Source organism: Diorhabda carinulata, chromosome 11, assembly GCF_026250575.1.
Source record: "Diorhabda carinulata isolate Delta chromosome 11, icDioCari1.1, whole genome shotgun sequence".
Classification (NCBI taxonomy): Eukaryota; Metazoa; Arthropoda; class Insecta; order Coleoptera; family Chrysomelidae; genus Diorhabda; species Diorhabda carinulata.
The window spans coordinates 5,380,021-5,402,201 of NC_079470.1; the positions used below are offsets into that span (position 1 = coordinate 5,380,021).

Genomic DNA, 22,181 nt, shown 5'->3' on the forward strand with positions numbered 1-22,181 from the left:
CTGACATTGACATAATTATTTGTAATTATTTTGGATAATTAAAGTTATTAAATGAAATTTTCAATTAGAATTGTATGAATAGGGTGATATTATGGTTACTAAATTCGATTTATTTTCAACTACTGTAACTGCTGGTAAAGTTTTCAATTTTGTTAACTCTGTTACCACTGTAATAACTCTTGATTTCTGTGATGATAAATCTATGTAATACATTGTGGTTCGCCACTACTGAGATAAATCTGTGAACTACTGTATTAAACAAGTCAATTGCTTCTTTATATAGAAATGCAGCTGCTGTCACCAGAACAGAAAATGTATAAAAGTCAGATAGTTTCTGCTACCTTTTAAATGAAGAAGAGTGGGCGATCTCTATTTTTCAAATTGAGATTCTCTGTTGGAGGTGCACTTATGGTTAAAGGGGAATTCGGCAGGGTTCAAACTAGCATTGTGGGCCACCAAGGGGCCTTCAGATAGGCCCACTTGACGTTACCAAAGACTGATGTCCTTTGAGAAGCCGATTTGACTTGAACCCTTGGAAGTCAATATGCAAGCTATTAGGCTTGAACCTTACATCTAATCCACAGTTCATCCTCCTCCATGCACTAACGGAACTCCGGATCGTCCATGATGCCCGTGGTGTGGGGTTGGCTCTTAGATGACTGTATCTGCTTCAAAGTCAGGTTAAGTAGGATTTCCCATCCAGTTGGAGCACTTGTTTATTTTTAGTTGATGAATTTGTTTTTTCATTTTCCCCATATTTTAATAGCTCAGCCTCTATCCCATTGATAATAAATTATTCCTTTTTATTTAATTTATCTTTTATAGGTTCATGTTTATCACAATATTTATTTTTATTGTTTAATTTGATTCAAGGGGGAACAAAAATTTAGTTACACGACGTTATTTAACATCTTGTATTACAATAATTAGTTTATGGTTTAGTAACTTTTTTCTGAATAATACTGAGATCTCGTTCAACCTCACACTGTTAAAAGACTTCGTCATATCGACAATTCACAAGTATGCAGGTTTATTGTATTCTAGAGATTTTTTTTGATAATGAATATTGTGTCGATGATGGATCTGTTCTTTTTGAAGCCTTGTTCTTGTAAACCTATGGTTTAGGTGATTTTTTTCTATTATAGTTGTCGTGAATGCTTTGGGAGTGTCAAAATTTTATGGAAAATTATCAACTTACCTTGTTTATGAGCTCCTACAATAAAAAAGTTTCTAATAGAAATGGTAGGAATAATTAAAATCGAAATTTTCCTTACAACTTTATTAAATCACAAATTTTTCATGCGATTTTACATAGAAGACGCACAAAATGTAAATTTTCAACATTCAGTTTTGGATGATAAAAATTTAAAAAATCATAAAACGAACCAAAAATCAATTTATCTAAAAAATATTAATTCTAATTTTAAACAAAAATAATTGAAATTCACGAAATTTGTAAATTACAATAAATTTTTGGGTAGCTAAAACCGATTAAAGTATTAATGACATTGAAACGAGAAAAGAATCAAAGGGAATTAAACAAATGGGATGATAAAATACAAATACTCCAATAACAATGAGAAAAAGATTAACAAACATTGGGAAAATAACCCACAAAATCGAGTACGGCTGATAAGGGGTCCTGTAGGGACGAAATAGAAGTGGATATGGGAGTATTGGTAGATATATAGCTGGAACTAAGGAAAAAAATTAATTAAAACGAAGAGGAAGCAGAGAAAATTGGTACAAATAAAAAACAAAGGATAATCAGTCAAGGTTTAAACGGAAAAGGAGCTAATAATATACAATATAAAACAGTCAAACATTTATATATATATACAATTTATTTTAAATGTATACAAAAATATTAAGACACTACAAAAGGCAAAGACAGGATTTGAAAAATCGAAATTTAATTGATTGCAGTACAAATTTTGAACACACTTTGTATAGTTACCAAATATACGCATATACAGGAGAAATCTAGAGCTAGATAGTGATAAATCAAATCGAATAAACCTGAAAATGAATATTAAACTTTTCTCTCAGTAGAAAGTTAATTAATCCTACTGTAACGTGAGTTTACAACCCTTTATCCCTTCAAGAACTCGATTAAATCACACATTACACTCTTTAGAGGACAGATGGAAGGGAAATATTGAGATGATTTAATAAAAAATACTACCAATGGTACCACATTGTCTGTTTTAGTAGTCGCAGCCCTAGTAATTAGCACCATTCAGGATACATACTACTGACGAAATCAGTAACGGACATATAAAAAGGTTAAAAGTCATCCTTTCATGATTGAAGAAACGATTTAAACAAAAAAATCCAGGATCTATAAAGAAAATGATTTCTGTTGACTCCGTAATCAATTATATCCCGAAACCCTGTAACGCTAAAATCTTTTTTTTTTTTTCTCTTAATTATCACAGAAAATCATGTTACACAACACTAGAAGAAAAAAAATATGTCGTTCTCTAAAATTTGGTTAAGAATAACATCGTTAATTTATTTATTCATATGATTAGAGAACAAACTGATCGCCTTTCTTTTTAATAACCTAATTATTAATTTAATCACATATGAATTGTAGCTGCCGTGTATCTGGCTTCTCCTCTTCTCCATCCCCATTGGCTGGGTCGATACTACAACAAAAAACACAAATTCGCCTTCCGTCTTAAGTCAATATTCACTAATATTAATGAAACACCCTATATACTATTACAAATCTATCTATATACTATATCAAAAAAATATTGAGTGGAGACCATCGAACATAACCATAAATTTTATTTCTGGGAAAAAAGAATATTATTGTAATGAAGTTAGGTTATATGTTATTCTTCTTAGAGGTTAGGTTATATGTTCAACGGGTTGTTATTCTTAATTTGAGGTTAGTTTATATACTCAAGAGGTTAAGTTATTCTTCTTTAGGTTAGGTATATGTTTATAAGGTTATGTTATTTTTCTTTGAGATTAGGTTGTACGTTCCAAAGGTTATGTTGCTTTTCTTTGAGGTTAGGTTATATGAAATTCTTGTTCTGTTAATAAACACAGTTCAAAACTAGAAAATTGATGAATTTCTGAAATTGTCGAATATTCTGGCGTGTTTTCTGAATGTTCTAGACCGTATCTGAAGAAACTAGAAAGACATTGAAGAGAAATTTGATTCAGGTAAAGAATCAGTGCACGATATGAGAGAAAGAAGGGATTGACATATGGAAATGAAGGAAAATGTTAAAATTTCTATGAAATCATTCTTTTTTTAGATGTATTCCAGACTGTAAGCGAAGAATATAGGAAAAGATTCGAGAAATAATCGAATTGTATATAAAATCGAAGAACGAAAAAAGAAGAAAATGACATATAGGGATTGAGGAAAACGTCAAAATTTGTGTCCAATCCTTAATCTCTGTTGATAAAAAAATTAAATTACAAAAAAGAAGAAAATTACATGGGATTTGAGGTAAACGTCAAAATTTCTTTGAAATCCCTTTCCTCTGTCAATAAAAATGTTTAAAACTACAAAATTGTTCAATTTGTGAAGTTATTCTTCTGTTTCTTTTTTAATTTGGCCTTTACCTATATAATAACAAAGTTACCGAGTATTCTGGAGGGTTCCAGAAGTTTTCTAGACTATTATGTAAAAATCTCGAAGAAAATTCACAAGAAAATGGGATTGGGTACAAATGCAAAGCGCAAAGGAAGATAAAAAAGAAATAAAAATGTTAAAAATTTGTACAATTCCGTGTTTTTCTTCTTCTCTTTTGTAATTTGGCCTTTAACTATATAATAACGAAGTTATCGAATATTCTAAAATGATCTGGAAGTCTAGCCAAACTCTTTTTGATGAATCTAGAAGAAGATTCGAAAGAAAACGGGATTGGGTACAATTGGGCGAAGCACTACAAGAGTTAAAGAAGAAATTGACAGGTAGAAATATGGAAAAAAGTCGAAAAATTTTTAAAATCCTTTTTCTTCGCCAATAAAAATGTTAAAAACTACAAAATTGTCAAATTTTAAATGTTATTCTTCTGTCTCTTTTGTAATTTGGCCTTTACCTATATAATAACAAAGTTACCGAGTATTCTAGAAGTTTTCCAAACCATATTTGAAAAATATAGTAGAAAATTCGTCAAAATTTTTTAAAAATCTACCGTTTTGTGAATAAAAAAATTCAAAACCACCAAACTGTTAGATTATTCTGAAAATTCCCAGGTGTATTTCAAACTTTACTTGTATAATCTAGAATAATGTCGAAAGTTAATCTAATTATATAGAAAAGAAAAATTTGATATATAGGAACTTGGAAAAACTTCAAAATTTATGTAAAATCCTCGGTCTATTATCAAAATTGTTAAATTGGTTGAGTTATTCTTCTTTTTCCAATTTAACATTCGTTTACACGATTGAACAGTTAAAGAATATTCTGAGGTTGTTCTAGATACGTTCCTGACACTTCTAGAATAATTTAGAAGTATATTCGAAACAAGAACGGTTTTTTGTATAAGAGCAACGTTTCAATGAATAGAAAATAGAAATTAACGATAGAGATTTCAAAAAACGTCAAAATTTTTAAAAAATCCTCATTATATTATAAAAATTGTTAAATTGGTTGAGTTATTCTTCTTTTTCCCTTCAAACTTGGCCTTTTCCCTAGTAAGTTATCGAATATTCCGCCGAGTTCTAGTCGTTTTTCAAAAGAGTATTAGAGATAAAATCAAATTAGGTAACCAAGACACACAAAACCGGAAAAATTGAGAATTTTTCACGAAAAAAAAAACCAACTTACTCTAATTAAAATTTGTCCGCTGGTAGTATGCGGATTCCTGTAAGCGTAAAACACCCAGAAGGTCAATCCCGATACCATCCCGATCAAAAACAATATGGCCAATATACCGGACATCCCGACGTCGTTTTGCGCACCGGAACCAACGACTTTTCCCGCCAAAGCCATTTTATCCGGATCGTCTTTAACCGATTCCTGAGTATCGTGATTGAAAATATAAGAATTATCGACGTTCGGACACAAAGAGACGCTTTTGAATGCGGTTTTATCGCACTGGTGCGACAACCAATTCTGACGGTGCCTGTCGTAACCCTGCGAGCACTTATCCAAAGCCGAACACCAGAAACACTAAAAAAAAATTAATCAATCACGTGACACTTTGAATGATGCAATGGTACCAACTTCGAAATTCAATTTCCTCGATAGACACGAATTGCAATCTTGGGCATCCAAACACGTCGGAAGGGCTTTCAACACGATCGAGGTCCAATCTTTTATGTAGGTCTTGTTGAAATTCACCCTGTCGTATTCGTATATAGTTTTTCTACGTACAACTGGAAATTAAAATGATTTTTAACAATTTTAACGACGGTGGAATTAGCAACTTAACTTACGGAATACAGTTTGGTCCATTATGTAGGCGTCGGATAAACCGACTTTGACCGGATGATGTAGCTCTTGGATTTGATCTACGAGTAGAGGTACCTTCTTGTAAACGAAGATGATATCGCCGTTATCGAATAAGGTAGCTTGGAAGGTGAATTCGCCGTCTTCGGGTTTATCTTGTAGGACGACTTTTTCCCATTCGACGGTGAAGGCGGTACCGTTGTCGTGGTACTTGATGAAACTGGTGTTCGATATGCTGGTATCGAAATTGGCCATCAACGGCGCTATGTATTGCGTTGCGGCTAACCAAGTGTGCACGTAGTCGCCGGTGTAAAGGAAACCGCCAGTGGCTATGGTCACGTTCTTTATCAAATGTCCGTAAAACGGGAAATTGAATGATAATTTCACGGTCTGGAAAAGGTGATTGGGAAATTAAAGCAAATACCAGAATAATGGATAATGCGGAACGGTACAATTTGATTATGTTATTGTAAAATACATATATGGATAGAAATAATCAATTTGTGATGACAGAAATTAGGTAAGGACGTCACTTTATCATCAATTATGTGTATCAATGATTAGGGGGTTGAATGAGATTGAAGAATCGTGAATCTACTACATAAAACTGTTACTGGGTAATTAAAATATGAAAATTTCACCAAATTATAGAGCTCTTTAGAGCAAGAAACTGTTAATTCAATGATTAGAAAGATTAAAAGGAAATTGAGAGACCTTGGTTCACATAAAATCGATAATTATAGCACACCTTGTATATTGAGAACTAGAGACTACAAAATAATGGAATTGATACCAAATTATACAGCTCTTCTTCTGATATTGATGGGAATAGAGCAAAAAACTGTTAATTCGATGATTAGGAAGATAAAAAGGAAATTGAGAGATATCGGTTCATCTAAAATCAATAATTATAGCACACCTTGTATATTGAGAACTAGAGTCTACAAAATCAAGAAATTTACAACAAATTATGGAGCTCTTCTTCTGATTTTGATGGAAATAGAGCAAAAAACTTTTAATTCAAAGATTGGAGAGATAAAACAGAAATTGAAAGACCTTGGTTCATATGAAATCAATAATAACAGCACACCTTGTATATTGAGAACTAGAGAATACAAAATCATGAAATTTACAACAGAGACAACAAAATATAAAAATTATACTAAATTATGGAACTCTTCTTCTGATATTAATAAAACTATAACATCAAGTTGTCATTTCATGGATTGGAAAGATATAACAAAAATTAAAAGACCTAAATATGATAATAATTGCACCACCTTGTATATCAATCACCTATGGCAACAAAAATACGAAAATTGCGGCAAATTATGAAACTTCTCTTCTCAAATTAATAAAAGTGGAACGAAATGCTGTCAATTCAAAAATTAGAAAAAAATAATTGAAATTGAAAGACCCAGTTTCATCTAAATTTAATAATAATTGCACACCTTGTATATTAAGAACCTATAGCAAAAAATTTATAAAAATTATAGAACTTGCAAAGCTATTCAAGATGAATTGATGACAATTACAAAAAAAATATTAAAGACATCTCACAACGTAACTTTAACATCTTGTATTTCATAAACCATTCAAAATATAATACTAACAATTTTAAACTAATGTAAATAACGAAAAACAAAACTTACTGCTGCTCTTCGATGTGAATTCGATAAAATATCATTGACTTTAACTTCAGGTATATCTGACATGTTCACCCAGTAAGATCGTCCAATATTGGGATCATCAAATATGGATGTATTATAAAATAAGTTTGGATCCTATAAAATTAAATTGATATCATGCTATAACCAAAACGTCGGATATAAAATAATTGGAAAAATATCTGCAGCAGTCACGCGAACCACGACTGCCTCGCAGCCATGTTGTTTTACATAGAACGTCGCGAAGAGTTGATGGGGGATTGAGGCGACTCTGTACTTTCATCCGCGCCTGCTCAGTGTGCGTTCGCACGACAACGAGTGCAGTTTTCTGAGTAAGGTCAGTTCAAGTTGTTTGGTCTACAAAAACTTGCTTCTGACGTAGACTTAGCTGATGTTTTTGGCGAAGATGATACGCCTTTAGGTAATTTGTACTGATAGAGTGGAATTTGGAACAATTCTCGTGGTAAATGTCATTGAGAGTTGTTATTAATCAAACTATTTGAACTAGACATAAACAACGTCCCTTCAAAATGTAGATACCGAGCAAATTTACCACGGCAAGCAGCCGGGGGAACCTTTCAAAGTTTCTTCATAAGATGTGACCATAGATAATTGGTTCACGTCAATTTTTCCGTGGAAAGAAATTGATATTGGTTGGAACATTTGTGGTCTCATATTGTACGAAGAAAAATTTGTAATTTTGGTTAGTACCATGCATCCCGATCAGAAAATTGATCCTGATGATGGTGATTCATGTAAAACAGAGATTTTATCGTTCTAGAATAAAATTAAAGTAGGTGTGGAATCAGTGGATCAAATATGACTGCTCAAGAAACAATAAGATCTGATCTATGGTAATATTACCTTCTTTAACCGCGAATAAGGAAACGTCTGGATACACAAGGTCTTCCTAATGATCTGAAAGCTAAAGCTCTTGGGTATTGAAGATCCTCTATGGTTGCAGCAAGTTCCAAAAGATAACGGGGTGGGTTGCTGCTACATGTGCGACCGAGTGCGAGATCGTTCTTCTCGGAAGTGCGGCTCGGCTGTCCAGAACATTCTGCCGTTGTGTGTCGTGGAGTTTTTTTTATTTTAACAAAAAACTGTCGGAGAAAGCCGGAGAATCAGCTCGCAATTTACGTTCCAGGCGCACATGGAAACTGCTCTAACTCTTGGAAAACTATTTCGTTTTCAAAAAATCGAAACGCATCATGGAATATTGACCACATATGAACTCGAAGTTTCAATTCTACGTAGTTTTCGAGTTATTCGCGATTCAAAATATTTTTGAGCGTCCAAACCCATTTTATAGTGAAACTTTTATGCAGTACCAATCTGTAGAGAATTTTATGCAGTACATTTTTTGCTGCAGCACTTTTTTTGTAAAGAATTTTGTGCTCTACAGTTTTGGTTCCGGCACTTTTTTTCGAATTTTACGTAGTTTTCGAGTTAATCGCGATTCAAAATATTTTTGAGCGTCCAAACCCATTTTATAGTGAAAATTTTGAGGTTAGGAAAAATGCTTGAAGACCAATCTGTAGAGAATTTTATGCAGTACATTTTTTGTAAAGAATTTTGTACTCTACAGTTTTGAAACCGGCATTTTTTTCTCGAATTTCACGTAGTTTTCGAGTTAATCGCGATTCAAAATATTTTTTAGTATATAAATCTATTTTACGGTGAAAATATTAAGGTTAGGAACAAATACCTGGAATACTTTTTTATAGAGAATTTTATGCTCTACAGTTTTGGTTTCGGCACTTTTTTTCGAATTTTACGTAGTTTTCGAGTTATTCGCGATTCAAAATATTTTTGAGCGTCCAAACCCATTTTATAGTGAAAATTTTGAGGTTAGGAAAAATGCTTGAAGACCAATCTGTAGAGAATTTTATGCAGTACATTTTTTGCTGCAGCACATTTTTTGTAAAGAATTTTGTACTCTACAGTTTTGAAACCGGCATTTTTTTCTCGAATTTCACGTAGTTTTCGAGTTAATCGCGATTCAAAATATTTTTTAGTATATAAATTTATTTTACGGTGAAAATATTGAGGTTAGGAACAAATACCTGGAATACTTTTTTATAGAGAATTTTATGCTCTACAGTTTTGGTTTCGGCACTTTTTTTCGAATTTTACGTAGTTTTCGAGTTATTCGCGATTCAAAATATTTTTGAGCGTCCAAACCCATTTTATAGTGAAAATTTTGAGGTTAGGAAAAATGCTTGAAGACCAATCTGTAGAGAATTTTATGCAGTACATTTTTTGCTGCAGCACATTTTTTGTAAAGAATTTTGTACTCTACAGTTTTGAAACCGGCATTTTTTTCTCGAATTTCACGTAGTTTTCGAGTTAATCGCGATTCAAAATATTTTTTAGTATATAAATTTATTTTACGGTGAAAATATTGAGGTTAGGAACAAATACCTGGAATACTTTTTTATAGAGAATTTTGTGCTCTACAGTTTTGGTTCCGGCACCTTTTTTCGAATTTTACGTAGTTTTCGAGTTAATCGCGATGCAAAATATTTTTGAGTTTCAAGTTCCAAAATTTCGAAAATCCGTGCCGTTGCTAGACTAATTTAAGGTTTTAGCTCAAAATCGCATAATTTGCTGTACTAGTAGTCCGCTCGACTGCCGCAGGTTTAAATATCTAACAATCCGTGTCAGTTAAAAAATTCTAAGTTATATCAAAATAGAAAAATCTAAATAGATACAGATAAAACACTTACAGTTTTCGAAGCTGTAACATTATGTTTGGATAAAGATTCATTGAATTTTTTACTTCCTTCTTCGGTATCCAAATCGCTCGGTATGTTAAAATCGTTGTAAATATCATCGTTGATTTCAATAACGTTTGTCTTTGTTGTACTTTTGTTAACTGTTTTGTTAACAACGTTTGTTGTATCGGTGTTATTCGTTTTTAGAAAAATTGTTACATTCGACGATGGTGTTGAAGTAACTGCTGTTACATTACGTCTGATTCCCGTACCGTTTTCCCCCAGATTCCTAGTCAGGGGATGTTCTAAGAGAGATATGTTGGTGTAGGTTTTTTCTATAGGTACAGTCACAATCTAAATATAAAGAAAATTTAATAAAATCATAGAAAAATTGTCGAAATAAAAGATTCGTTGGAAAATATTTAGGTTTATTGGAGCTGATCCTGATATAGGAACTGCTCCTCTGCAGGGCTGGGATTGTGGTGGTTGCGTGGGGTTGTGCTGTCCTAGCTGAAAGAAGGAAAGTTACGACCATTGGCCAAAAGAGGACGAAAAAAGAACTCTAGCAAGTGAAAAAGGATTTTTCCTTAACGTCGGTTATTTGGCTGGTAAACCGCTTCACCAGGTTATAGAAAATTTGTAACGTCGACGATGTTGTCGAAATAATCACAAAATATTAAGAAACAAGATAAATGATAGGCCTATTTATATAGCTGCCAGAGTTATCAAAAGAGCTCTTTGTATTTGAGAAGTTTTTAGATTATTGACCTTTGGATTATACAGGGTGTCCCAATTCTCTAGTATCGACATCAACTTTAAAATTTTAAATGGAACACCCTATATTTCATTGCGGTAGATAACTTTTTACCAAAGAATAATTGTTTTTAATCAATTATATATTTTCCATTTGGCTCGATGACCTTTAGCCATCTTTCTTTCAACTTCATGATTCCGCGCTCATAAAATTTCTGGTCCTTATCAGCAAAAAACTGAACCAGATGTGATTGAAGGTCATCAAAGTTTGACCATTCAAAGAATTCTGCAAATTTCGAAATAAATGGCAATCAGAGAGTGCCAGATCAGGGCTGTATGGGGGATGTGGCATCATTTCCCAGTCAAGCTCCAATAGTTTCCCACGAGTTGCCAAACATGTGTGAGGCCTTGCATCATCATGGTGATAATTCTGATAATCCAGTTTCATTAATTGTTGACAGTAAACATCAGAATTGATCGTTTAGTTCCTTGGAAGCAGCTCAAAAAACACACCAAACTGACAGTATGAGCTTTTTTTGTAGTTTTTCAACTTTCGATGTGGTTTGTGTTGGTTCATCGTGTTTCTATTAAAGGTGTGCCATTTTAAAAAATGAGATTTTGTTATTTACAAAATTCGAAACTCACACGGTAAAAAAAAAGACATCAAATATTTCCTACCGTGCGGAAATCAAATAGGTCGATATCAAGTTAATGTCGATACTAGAGAATTGGGACACCCTGTATAATCCAAAGGTCAATAATCTAAAAACTCCTTAAATACAAAGGTTTTGAGAGGTCACCTCATGTTTGAGGCCCTGTTATTTAGACGAAGCCATTCATTCACGAATTTTTCGGGTGTGCACAAGTTTGTGTGCACACAAGTCGAAAAAAATGAATTCGCCGCAAAGTCTGTCGAAAAAAAAATGTTTAGAGTACATCTCTGCATTATTAAGAGAAGAGGTGATTGTTCTCTATAAAGTTGTATGGATTTTCTCGCAATAGAAGGAAAAAAAGAAAATTTTGAGTTACAAATCTGTGTACAAATCGAGGCTTTCGAGAAGTAGGAATTCTGAGCAGAAAATTAAGTTAATTACTGCAAGAGGGCTAATTTAAGACCTAAAAAATTGTGGAAGATGAATTTAGAGGTGATATTGCACAAGATGGCGGTCCTCTAAGGTATGGAGGTCATAAAGGCTATAAAGACCATTTAACAAAAGGCAACAGTGATACCAACTAACGAATAGTGAAAGCTTTTATAAATTATGGAGGTACAATAAAAGTCCCATGAAGAAATGATCGGGATAACGATTAAATTATGAACAAGGTCGTTGAAAGTCCATCGTGCTAAAGATAAGATCGAGATGGAACTGAACAAGCCATAGAAGAATTTTGCATTTGAAAATACTGTTTTCTTTTACCTTTTTTGTATTTGTTTCGTTTGTTTCGTTGTCCGGAACATTTGATATTGTAGTGGAGTTGGATTCGTATTTAGTAGAATTGGAAACGTCCCTTTTAAAAAGGTTGTGGGGCTTATTTTCTTCCAGTAAGTTAAAAACGAGTTGATACGAATTGTCGTACGTGTCTTCCAAATCGTACCGATCCAATACTGTAATAACAAATAAATTCTTTTTTATACCGGTCAAAAACTTTAAAAAAAAATAAATTGAAAATCTATTTTTATGAAAAAGATGAATTTGAGGTACGTGCCGACTGTCAACACGTGTCTATTATCTGATAAATACATCGGGTCGTTAAAAATAATCCACAACACGTGTATATTATCCGGAAATTGTCGCTTCGGAATTAAAAATGAATACGTTTCCGTCTTAACTACATGAAGAATAGAATCAAATTTTTATAGGTTATAATGTAAGATTAACGATTATAAATTCAATTTATTCGAAAAGAAAACAGCCTTTTACTAAACTAGAGTTGAATCTCACAATTATTGTATAGTGACTCATATTTTGAAACGATTCGATACGCCAAAATCAAATTAGACGTTTACCCTGTATTAGAAAGTTGTTTTTAATACTTAGATCGAGCCCATGACAATTAAAAAGAAGCCTTTTAGGTCATGAGTCAATTAAAATCAGAAAGAATTCTATGGAAATGATTTTACGTAGTGTTTGACAAATTTTTTAAACTCAAGGCTCCTTTTAGGTTTGTCCAAATTTCCGCGTGGCGTGATGAATTTTCTGTCGTTGAAAGTAATGAAAATGAAAAATTTCACTTTACTATGAACCAAAACAAATTTTAATGTCTTCAATAGTGAGTTATACCCTCATCTGACATTGATAACAGCTTGGAAACTACGAGGCATGCTTTGGATCATATTTTGGATCAGGTTCTGAGGAAAAATGTCCCATTCCTACACAAGTAGGCACGTGTCATACCAATTATATCTGGACTGCCGGCAGGTCAAAAAAATTGCGTCATTTGAGCTTCGTCAGGACACTCGGTAAGTCCGAGCAGTGTGGGGTCGTGCATAAAGGTTGCGTGTCGTCTCCAGGAATAATCCTAGCTCCGTCTGAACGTCTCCATACCATAACCAGGGTGTCCCGTCTTTTTTCTGCGCCATAACTTGAGTAGGCATAGATTTTGAAACATCTACATATTTTGATCCAACCAAAATCTACATTTTGGAATCCGGAATAGTCTGGGATAGTCTTTTATCTTATTGCATCTGTTTGCAGTCAACAAAATGTCAAATGCTTCAGACATCAGTTGCACTGATTATTCCGGATCGTTGGAAGTCTCATTGGGATTAATGAAACTCATTGTTTCAGTTGATTGGAACGCCAAGGGGCGTTTTGACAAAAATTTGGAAGCCGTTTACTCCAACAGTTTCTACAATCATTGCGAAAGATCAACATGTCCTTATTCAGAATTGAAATCAGGTCTTCATAAAGTAACAGAGTTAAGGCCAATCACATTGAAAATTTTTAAGAAATGGCTCTAGTTCTTCGGATAAGGAATAAAACAAGCCTTTGAACAATTGTAACATGCTTTCAAGTTAGGCAACCATAGATACGCGAGCCTTAAGAGTGCAGGTTCAATATGTTGTACGATGCGATTTTCGAGATCTATACTGATCTATACAAAAACCAATTTGCTGTGCCTGTTTGGCTGGTTTCCCAATTCCCAAGCCTCGTAGACACCATGATAACTGATCCCTTACCAAACGGAAGTCGGTACTCTCTTACACATCTACTGGAACCCTTATGACAGAATACGCCATACGCCATTCCAATGTTGTCCAAGCGAGCTCGTACAAAATTCAATTCGTTGTTCATGGAAAAGCGACGATCCAGTAGCTCTAGTTCGAGAAGATGATCCAGCAGCAAAGGAAAACTGCAGTGACCGTTCGGTTTCTCTGGAAACGAGAAAGCGGGCATCTCTGTAGTATGAATGAAACTATGTACTACACATCATAACAGATCTGAAGTAGTAACAAAGAAAGTAAATAAAGTAGGAAGTGACAAAAGGTATCCTGGCAATTATTTTTCGACGTTACACCAAAACTCTTCAAAGGAGTTCGATTTGAATTCAATCTTTAACGAAGTATCCTTGTAAATTGATCCAATACCCACACTACATTTTTGATATTGTGGATAGGAATATATTCATCAGAATCGTCATTCTTAGTTTTGAAAGATACTACAAAAACTCGTCTTCTAAAGATAATTCATTTTCTTCATTAAACTGTTTTAATGAAAACTTTGGATCTGGAAAATCTGTATGTGTATTGGTAGCTGATTCCACAGGCTTGCACTGTTTCAAAGAAATGGTAAAACCTAAGCTATCCAAGTTTTTAATCAACCCTGGATCGCCTATCACCGATCTGTTACTGTCTACGGACCTTAGTTTACCAGGACGACTAATTTGATCGGTTTTTCACCAGCGTTGATCTCAAACCTTTCCGAGGTGTTTCCATCGATAACGACCTGGATGGTTCCGTCTTTGAGCAAGCTACTGAGCCAATATATAAGTGAGGTAAGCACATATATCGTGTCGTAGCTCAAGCACTCCAGAAAAAGAGTTTTCAAATGACAACCATCGATAACTGCTGTAGAATGAAACACGCGAGGTCAGTTCCCATGTCCAAGTTATTAATGAAATTGATCACACCGATCACAAATCATGAATTTCCTTATTGAGATGTTAAAGTTTTTGCCCTAATGTGAACTTGAAGTCTGTCTGTATATATATATATATATATATATATATATATATATATATATATATAATTTCGTAGTGGGTTTGTGGCAAAACAAATTAAACACCAAAGTGTACTAATTATAATATATTTCTAATACTTATGTATACATCGCCTGGGATTTAAATTATGGTAAATTATGGTAAAACGCTTTTAATCTAGCAGGCGTTCTAATTCATATACATAAATTATCAAAGTATATTTGCACCGATTATCGGCTTAGGTAAAAGCATGAAATACCTACATAAACACGTACAATTACGTCTACGACCTTGTAAATACAATTAATAAATAAAGATGACATTAAATTGATCTCAACAAACTTTTTTATTTGCATTATTCTGGCTTTGACCTTTTCCCTTGATTCTCAATAGAAAATAACAATTTTAAATTATAGATTAACCCACTATAACCGATTGTAAATAAAAAAAGAAGATACTCCGTCTGGCCTAGTTTGAGACCCACGGTTTTAAATATAAATCGGGTCATGTGCGAATCCTTAATGAAAATTAAAACTTGTTTTTTTTGCGATGAATGACGCTACGTTTTTGATTCAATATATTAAACAAATTTGATGTGTGAAAAATTTATTGCTACTAGTACATATCAAGATTATCGATAAACGATGGTTATAAAAGTATACGAGGTGTCTCGAATAAATCAAATTTCAAAATAATACAAAAATTTCTCTTTCATTTTATAAAGCGAAGGTCGAATCGATTTCTTACAAACTGAAAATAAAAAATGTCCGTTATTTTACACCACTTATTCCCAAAGTGGGCGCTGCAGGCCTAAAGAGGGGCAGTAAGAGACCCAGGATAAAATGGAGGCGTTGTACGAGGATGGTTCCAAAAGAACCTGGCTTAACCTAGAGATGACGGTAGTTGCTTGAAAATTACCACTAGAAAGTATAGAATCTATACAGCACATGTTTCGAGGCGAGTATTCGTTTAGCAGCCATTAATTGTGAACGTTGTTCTTTCGGTATCAAGAGTGAAATATCGGGTAGCAGCGTTTAGACGAGACCGTACGACCTGCGAAGACCAACAGAGCAATGGTCGATCAAATAACGACTCCAGAAATGTTGAAGAAAATCAACAAAACGGTTCTGGATGATTGTCATCGTATATTAACTGAAACTTTGGGCATGCGAAAACTGTGCGCAAGATGGGTGCCGCGTTTGCCCACAATGGAACAAATACAGCGTCGTGAAGATGTTTCCATCAAGTTTTTGGCAATGTTCCACAGAAGTAAAGCTTTTTCATAACCATGTTTGAAAAATTGGTCAATCACTTCACAACCGAAACAAAAGAATAATAAAAACAATGGATTGAATAGGGAGAACCGGCTCCAAAGAAGACAAAGACCGTTCAATCTGCAGTTAAGGTCTTGGCGTCGGATTTTAGGGATGCGCGTGGGTTAATTTTGATTGACTATCTTGAAAAAGGAAAAACTATCAACGTTGACTATTATGCGAACTTATTGCAACATTTGAGCGAAGCGATTTAGTAAAAACGGCCGCATTTGTCCAAGAAGAAAGTGTTATTGTATCAAAACAATCCACCAGCTCAAACATCCGTTAGTGCAATGGCCAAAATTAATGATTAAAAGTTTGAATTGCTACCTCACGCACTCTATAAGCCGGATTTAGCCCCTTCGGATTACTTTCTGTTCCCAGACTTGAAAAAATGGTTGAGTGGTCAAACGAGAAGCATGTATGGAGCTAAAAGGAAATTACGTTAAAAAATAAATATATTTTATTCCAAAAATTTGTGTTTTCTTTTTTGGGCCGGATACTTTTGGGATCATCCTCGTAGACCATTAGTTTTTGTCGAAGCATCCAATAACAAATTATAATATTAGTACCAACAATATGATTCACTCATACAAAAGGACAATGAACTTTAAATACCGGATATTATATTCCGTCAACGTTGTTGGTGGTTTTATCGATTTTTATATTTACAAGGATATGTGAGCTTGATGAAACAACACTTTCTTCTTAGCCAAATGCGGCCGTTTTTACTTGATTTATTCGCTCAAGCGTTGAAATAAATTCGCAAAATAGTCGACGTTGATAGTTTTTCCTTTTTCAAGATAATCAACGAAAATTAACCCAAGCGCATCCCTAAAACCCGACGCCAAGACCTTACCTGCAGATTGAACGGTCTTTGTCTTCTTTGGAGCCGGTTCTCCCTATTCAATCCATTGTTTTTATTATTCTTTTGTTTCGGGTTTGAAGTGATTGACTCAAGTTTCATCCATGGTTATAAAACGACGCTGTTTTGTCAATTTTGATTGGTGCACCAGCTAGTGTTCGAAAAAAATCGTTTTTGTACAGTCAAAACATTGAATTGATGGGTGACTGTTCGTTAGTCTTGCTAAAACTCGAAAACGGCCGGACCGATTTGGTTAATTTTGGTCTTGAATTATTTGTGGAAGTCCAGAGAAAGTTTAAAAGGTGAAAAAATATGAAAAAAATGCTCGGAATTAAATAAAAACAACAATTTTGTTTATCGTTGATGTTTTGTCCCAAAATGAATTTCTAAAAGCAACCATAATATTTGGCATTTGACAACCAATTAATATGTCAATCCATCCTCTATGTCGATCGATACTTCAGACAAAGAGTCTGTTGATATTTTGTAATAGCTATGCTGCTAAGCGCGTGAAAACTTTTTTCATTTTGATTAATTAAAATTTACGATGACGAGAAGAAGACATGACCTAAGTCGTGGCAGTCAATCAAATGTGCGAAGAGCTACTTCACGTGCTAACAGCACTGATTACCAATGAGATACAGATCAAGAAAATAGTCCTATTGTTATGTCAGAATTGCGAACAATCATAAAGGAAAAATACAAAGGAGTTTACAATTTCCGATACGCCTGGCCTTTGTGATAACCGTAAATAAACCGCAAGGCTAGTCGTTGGAAGTTTTCGATATCAACTTGGAGTTTTCCGGATTCGCGCGTCGGAAAACAAAATATAGTTTATCAGAAAGCTTTAAATTTATTAACAGACTGTCTCATAACTATTCTTGTCTGTTAATATCAAATTGAAACCTCATAACTATCGAGTATTTCAGAAAAATTCTATTTTGTAAATAAACAACATCACGTGTAATTAATAGAAAATAATAATTAAACTTCTCCTTTTGTTTGAGACAGTTCGAAATCTACCGGTCCAATTATGAATATTTGTTTTTATTTCTAGATATCTGAATATTTAAGTAGCTGCCCTCGTATGACTAATACACGATAACGGTTCTAATAATTCTTATCTAAAATTCATAATACGAAGACAAAAGAAATTAAGATAATTTTTTTGTAAACATTGTATTCAATTAATAATAAAATCGAGTATATGAAAAAGAATAAGTTGCATTGTGTACTAATCATTATATTGACCTCATCGATTAAAAATTATAACATAAATGTGAGGTCAAACACTTGATATCTGTACTTTATAAATTTGAACGATTCAAGGTTTTACTATCAGCCAACAAAAATTAATTTTATCAATTTAACATTGACCGCTAAACTAATTATTATCCTCTCAAATAATAAATCCGTTCGTAGACGGAAAATTTCAAGGTTAACTTTCCCAGTAAATAGTGATGAGGCCAAAAGATAAAGTTATAGTTCCTCCAATATCAATTGGAGAAGACAGTTATGCGAGAAACAATCAATATAAATAATGTTTACTCCCCGTATAAAATTCGGTAAACATCTAACAAACCGTCAGTCCACGTGGACTCATCATCTCCACTCTTTACCAATGAAAACATCGAATCGTAAACATAAACGCATTTCTATTGGCCGAAGCTGTCGGAAGGCGTATGTACACAATTTCTTCGAAATATTCCTGCCAGACAGTCTGCGATAAGCAGTGGCGTGGCTAGGTGAGATTTATTTAATTCATAAATTTCTTAAAATAAATAAAAATACTGTGTTCTTGAGACAATTTGATAATGCAATCATAATAAGAATTGCTAAATTAACTAACTTAACGCGTTGGATTTTGAAGACTAAAGGGCTCATGAGTCAAAAAGATATAAGAAACGCCCCACTGCGAATTGAATAGTAAACAATTTTTGAACCAACTTTGTAGTCGAGGAGTGAACAGGGGAGATGCCATCCAGGAAATAATATTCGGAATTGGTTTGAGTGCCAAGATACCGTTCGTAAAGCCTGGAAAAATGATTCCCCATTCGAGAGATAAATGTTTATGCATATTACATTGCGTTGGAAAGCAACGTTGAGTGAATGATGCATTAGTTCTAACATGTTGAGGATGGATCTTTAGATTACCATCAGGATATTGAAGGGACCATTTTCCTGTCTGGGTTGAAAGAAAAACTAGAACCAGCATTACATGCAAACAGTTTAATTGTATTAGATAACGCCTCGTATCATTTTATTCTTCTAAATGAGATTCCTCTTAAATAGGACTTACATTTTGAAGAGTTTTATACGAAAAAGTAACTCGGAGGTTTTAGAAACAAAAATAATTGTCAACGAATATATTGTAGACGTAAAGGTAAAGACAAATGGTCACACAGTTTCAAGATTACCTTCGTACCATTATGTTTTAAATCTAATCGAATTTATATGGTTCCAAATGAAAAAACAGACAACAACTAATAACGATTGACCCAAAAATTTTTCCTTCGTTGTGATAATGGAAGAAAGTTCAAACATTAGAACCAAAAATTGGACAAATTCCATAAATCACATAAAAAGAGTTGAAAACTAATATGTAACAGTTTGAAATAGACTTGAAATTGAAGACAAGATAAAATAAACAACTTTAAACCAATTTAATCAAAAAGTGCTATGTAACTTTTACTCTAATTTTTAAGCTACAAATAAAACTTTGAAACAACAAATTTATCTTTGTATTTAATTTTACTGACATTATCTTCGCTTGTCTATCTCAAAACTTGAGTAGCAAAAATAGCATGCTTAAAGTTTGTAGTTGATAGCCGGAAAGTTGAAAAAAAATTTTTTTCTAACATTAAACATTAAGCTAAATCAAAAATTGAAGTGAAGCAATGACAACAGATCAAAATCAATTACGTAACATGATAATATAACCTAATAATACCTTAGATATAAGGAGTGATAGTAATTTTCGAGATCGTTGTAATAAAAACTATCTAATCCATTGTTAACTTGGTAAATTTCTCCACTAAAACCTAGAATTCTATTCAAACTTTTCCAATTATCAATTTCCCAACACTGGTATTGCGTTCTTCAGCTGTTTCTTGTCTTTATGCTTCACTGCCTACTTCATCATGACGTTTATACCGTCACATAGATTGTTTAATATAATTCCATATTTGATTTTGATCGAATCCAGTACTTATACAACCTCTTTGTTGTATAAAAAGATAGATCTTGAAGGATATGTCCTTTCCTGTCATTTAATTAACTTGCAGTGGTGTCCTTAGGTAGACTATCCTTCTACCTCTTCCGAACATTTCCATAGTAACATTGTGGGCGGTAAAGGGGCACATAGGCTTTAAACGGGCCCATCGTACTTGAAAAAATAAACTTAACAAAGAAAACTTAGTACTAAAGCCCTTTTCCGACCTTCTGTGTACCTATTTTTATTACTGTTGCAGTGAAAAATAATTTTGTTTCATTAAAAATTAAAAAACAAGAAAATACGTTTTTTAATAACGAAAATCGGAGAATATTACCAGGTAAAATAGTGAATTTAACAAAAAATAATAGTTTTATCCAAACAAAATGTGATTTCATACAAAAAATTATGAGGTTTGTGAAATAATTTTAAAAATTTCAATTTCGTAACAAACATCGTATCTATCCAAATATAATATTGACATGAAGCCAACAATAAAAAAATCTTTCAACTTTCGATCAATAAAAAATAATTCAACGTGCTGACATATTTAGAAGCACTTTTATTTGCTTTCTCAGTAGTTTAAACAAACATATAAAATGATATAACCACAATTAAACATCACGCGTAATGATAAATTATCATTTCACATTGATGTATCCAATTTTATTAATCATTGGTATTTTAATTTAAGTACACATACACAGATGGATATCTAAATGACTTTTAAATTATATCTGTATTAAAAAAAATCTTCCAAATAATAATTTAATGTATAAATCTAAACACTTAACTAATTGTAACTTGATGTTAAAAGAAATAATTTGTAAGATTAACAAAGTATCAACTACTTCTTCTTTTTCTTCTACTACTACAATTTCATTACAGTTATATTTCGACACCCACGTTATCTCAAAAATACATAGACTGGTCGATCTTTCGCGAAAAGTTTTTAAATCCAAAATAAATAAAGCAACAGGTATTCGCAAATGTGGAATTTGAACAATACAATTACTTGTAACATAATTATTATAATATAAATTATGAAAAAACTTCAAAAATATATGATAAAATACGTACCACTTTGTCCTAGGATCGTTGATATTCCGATATAAAGAAATAAACACACAATTAAAGTTTGGCACCTATACCACTTCGCCATATTTAATGTTTAACACAATTTTAGTTATTTGGAATAACTCGCAATAACACAATACGAAATTTAAAAATAACAATCAAGTGAAAATTTTTAAAATGTTTTGTCACTATGCTGGTAACTTAAATAATTGAACAAACTTACTAACTACAGTTTATGGTACCCATACAAAACAGGAAGACGACTGCGTCAAATATCAACTACGCTTGTAAAAAATGGCAAGGCTACGAGGCATGTCAAGCTTAGTCAAGAGTGGGGAGAAAAAAATATCATTATGACTTTAGCAACTAGAGCAGGAATCATTCTAAGCGTCATTAACGAAAATAATTTTACGCGTTAGACATTAGAATGGTTTCTCAATTAGTTAAATCAGTTTTATTTCTTGGTTTTGTTAAGTACATCCACTTAAGTAAGAATAGTTACGTGTTGTTTGACTCGTTGTTCTAAGCTGTACAACCATATAAGAAAATCAACTATTATTCTATAAAGGATTAACTAATATTTAAAAATTATATTACTTACAATATTTCAATACGATCACAAATTAATTATCTTTATTCCCATAGAGTTAATATTGAAGATAGAGAGAGTATGGATATTCGATTCTGATTGGATCACCATAATGTTCGTTTTCTCTTTAACAGTACAATTTCACTTACATTGCGGTCTCTCTATGACTTTTCGGAAACTATGATCGGGTTAACCTGATCATGAACTGAATGTTCGAAATTAACCCGCATCCTTTCATTCTTGTTCGGAAACTGATCGAGTAAATGTATTCATATGTTATGATCCTTTCTACCCTGGTAGAACGGTGACTAAATGCGATCAGCGGAAGGGTTGTTTCATTTGTCTATGGTTTTTGAACTTTGAAGGT

At 33.0% G+C, this 22,181-nt stretch overlaps 1 protein-coding gene and 1 long non-coding RNA gene across 2 annotated transcripts; one reads left to right on the forward strand and one right to left on the reverse strand.

The window, feature by feature from the left end:
• The first annotated feature begins 5 nt into the window (after window positions 1–5).
• Window positions 6–3,456, forward strand: LOC130899565 (uncharacterized). The gene is made up of 2 exons (XR_009060042.1): window positions 6–3,180; window positions 3,276–3,456. It is a non-coding gene; the product is annotated as an uncharacterized LOC130899565 (long non-coding RNA).
• Window positions 1,265–21,866, reverse strand: LOC130899564 (plexin domain-containing protein 2). Its single transcript, XM_057809591.1, has 8 exons — window positions 21,229–21,866; window positions 11,978–12,165; window positions 9,819–10,160; window positions 7,075–7,206; window positions 5,410–5,812; window positions 5,198–5,349; window positions 4,799–5,143; window positions 1,265–2,651 (listed from the first exon to the last, which is right to left on the reverse strand). Exons 1-8 carry the CDS (start codon window positions 21,308–21,310, stop codon window positions 2,583–2,585), a joined length of 1,713 nt encoding a protein of 570 aa, XP_057665574.1. The 5' UTR covers window positions 21,311–21,866; the 3' UTR covers window positions 1,265–2,582.
• Between the last annotated feature and the right edge of the window lie 315 nt (window positions 21,867–22,181).

What these genes read in the sequence shown, in the direction of transcription:
- LOC130899564 (XM_057809591.1), bottom strand. Translation starts at nt 21,310, where the DNA reads ATGGCGAAGTGGTATAGGTGCCAAACTTTAATTGTGTGTTTATTTCTT. An exon ending in ACGAAACAAATACAAAAAAG is followed by an intron (nt 10,161 to 11,977) that starts GTAAAAGAAAAC and finishes CTTTATATTTAG; the next exon opens with ATTGTGACTGTACCTATAGA. An exon ending in AATGGACCAAACTGTATTCC is followed by an intron (nt 5,350 to 5,409) that starts GTAAGTTAAGTT and finishes TTTAATTTCCAG; the next exon opens with TTGTACGTAGAAAAACTATA.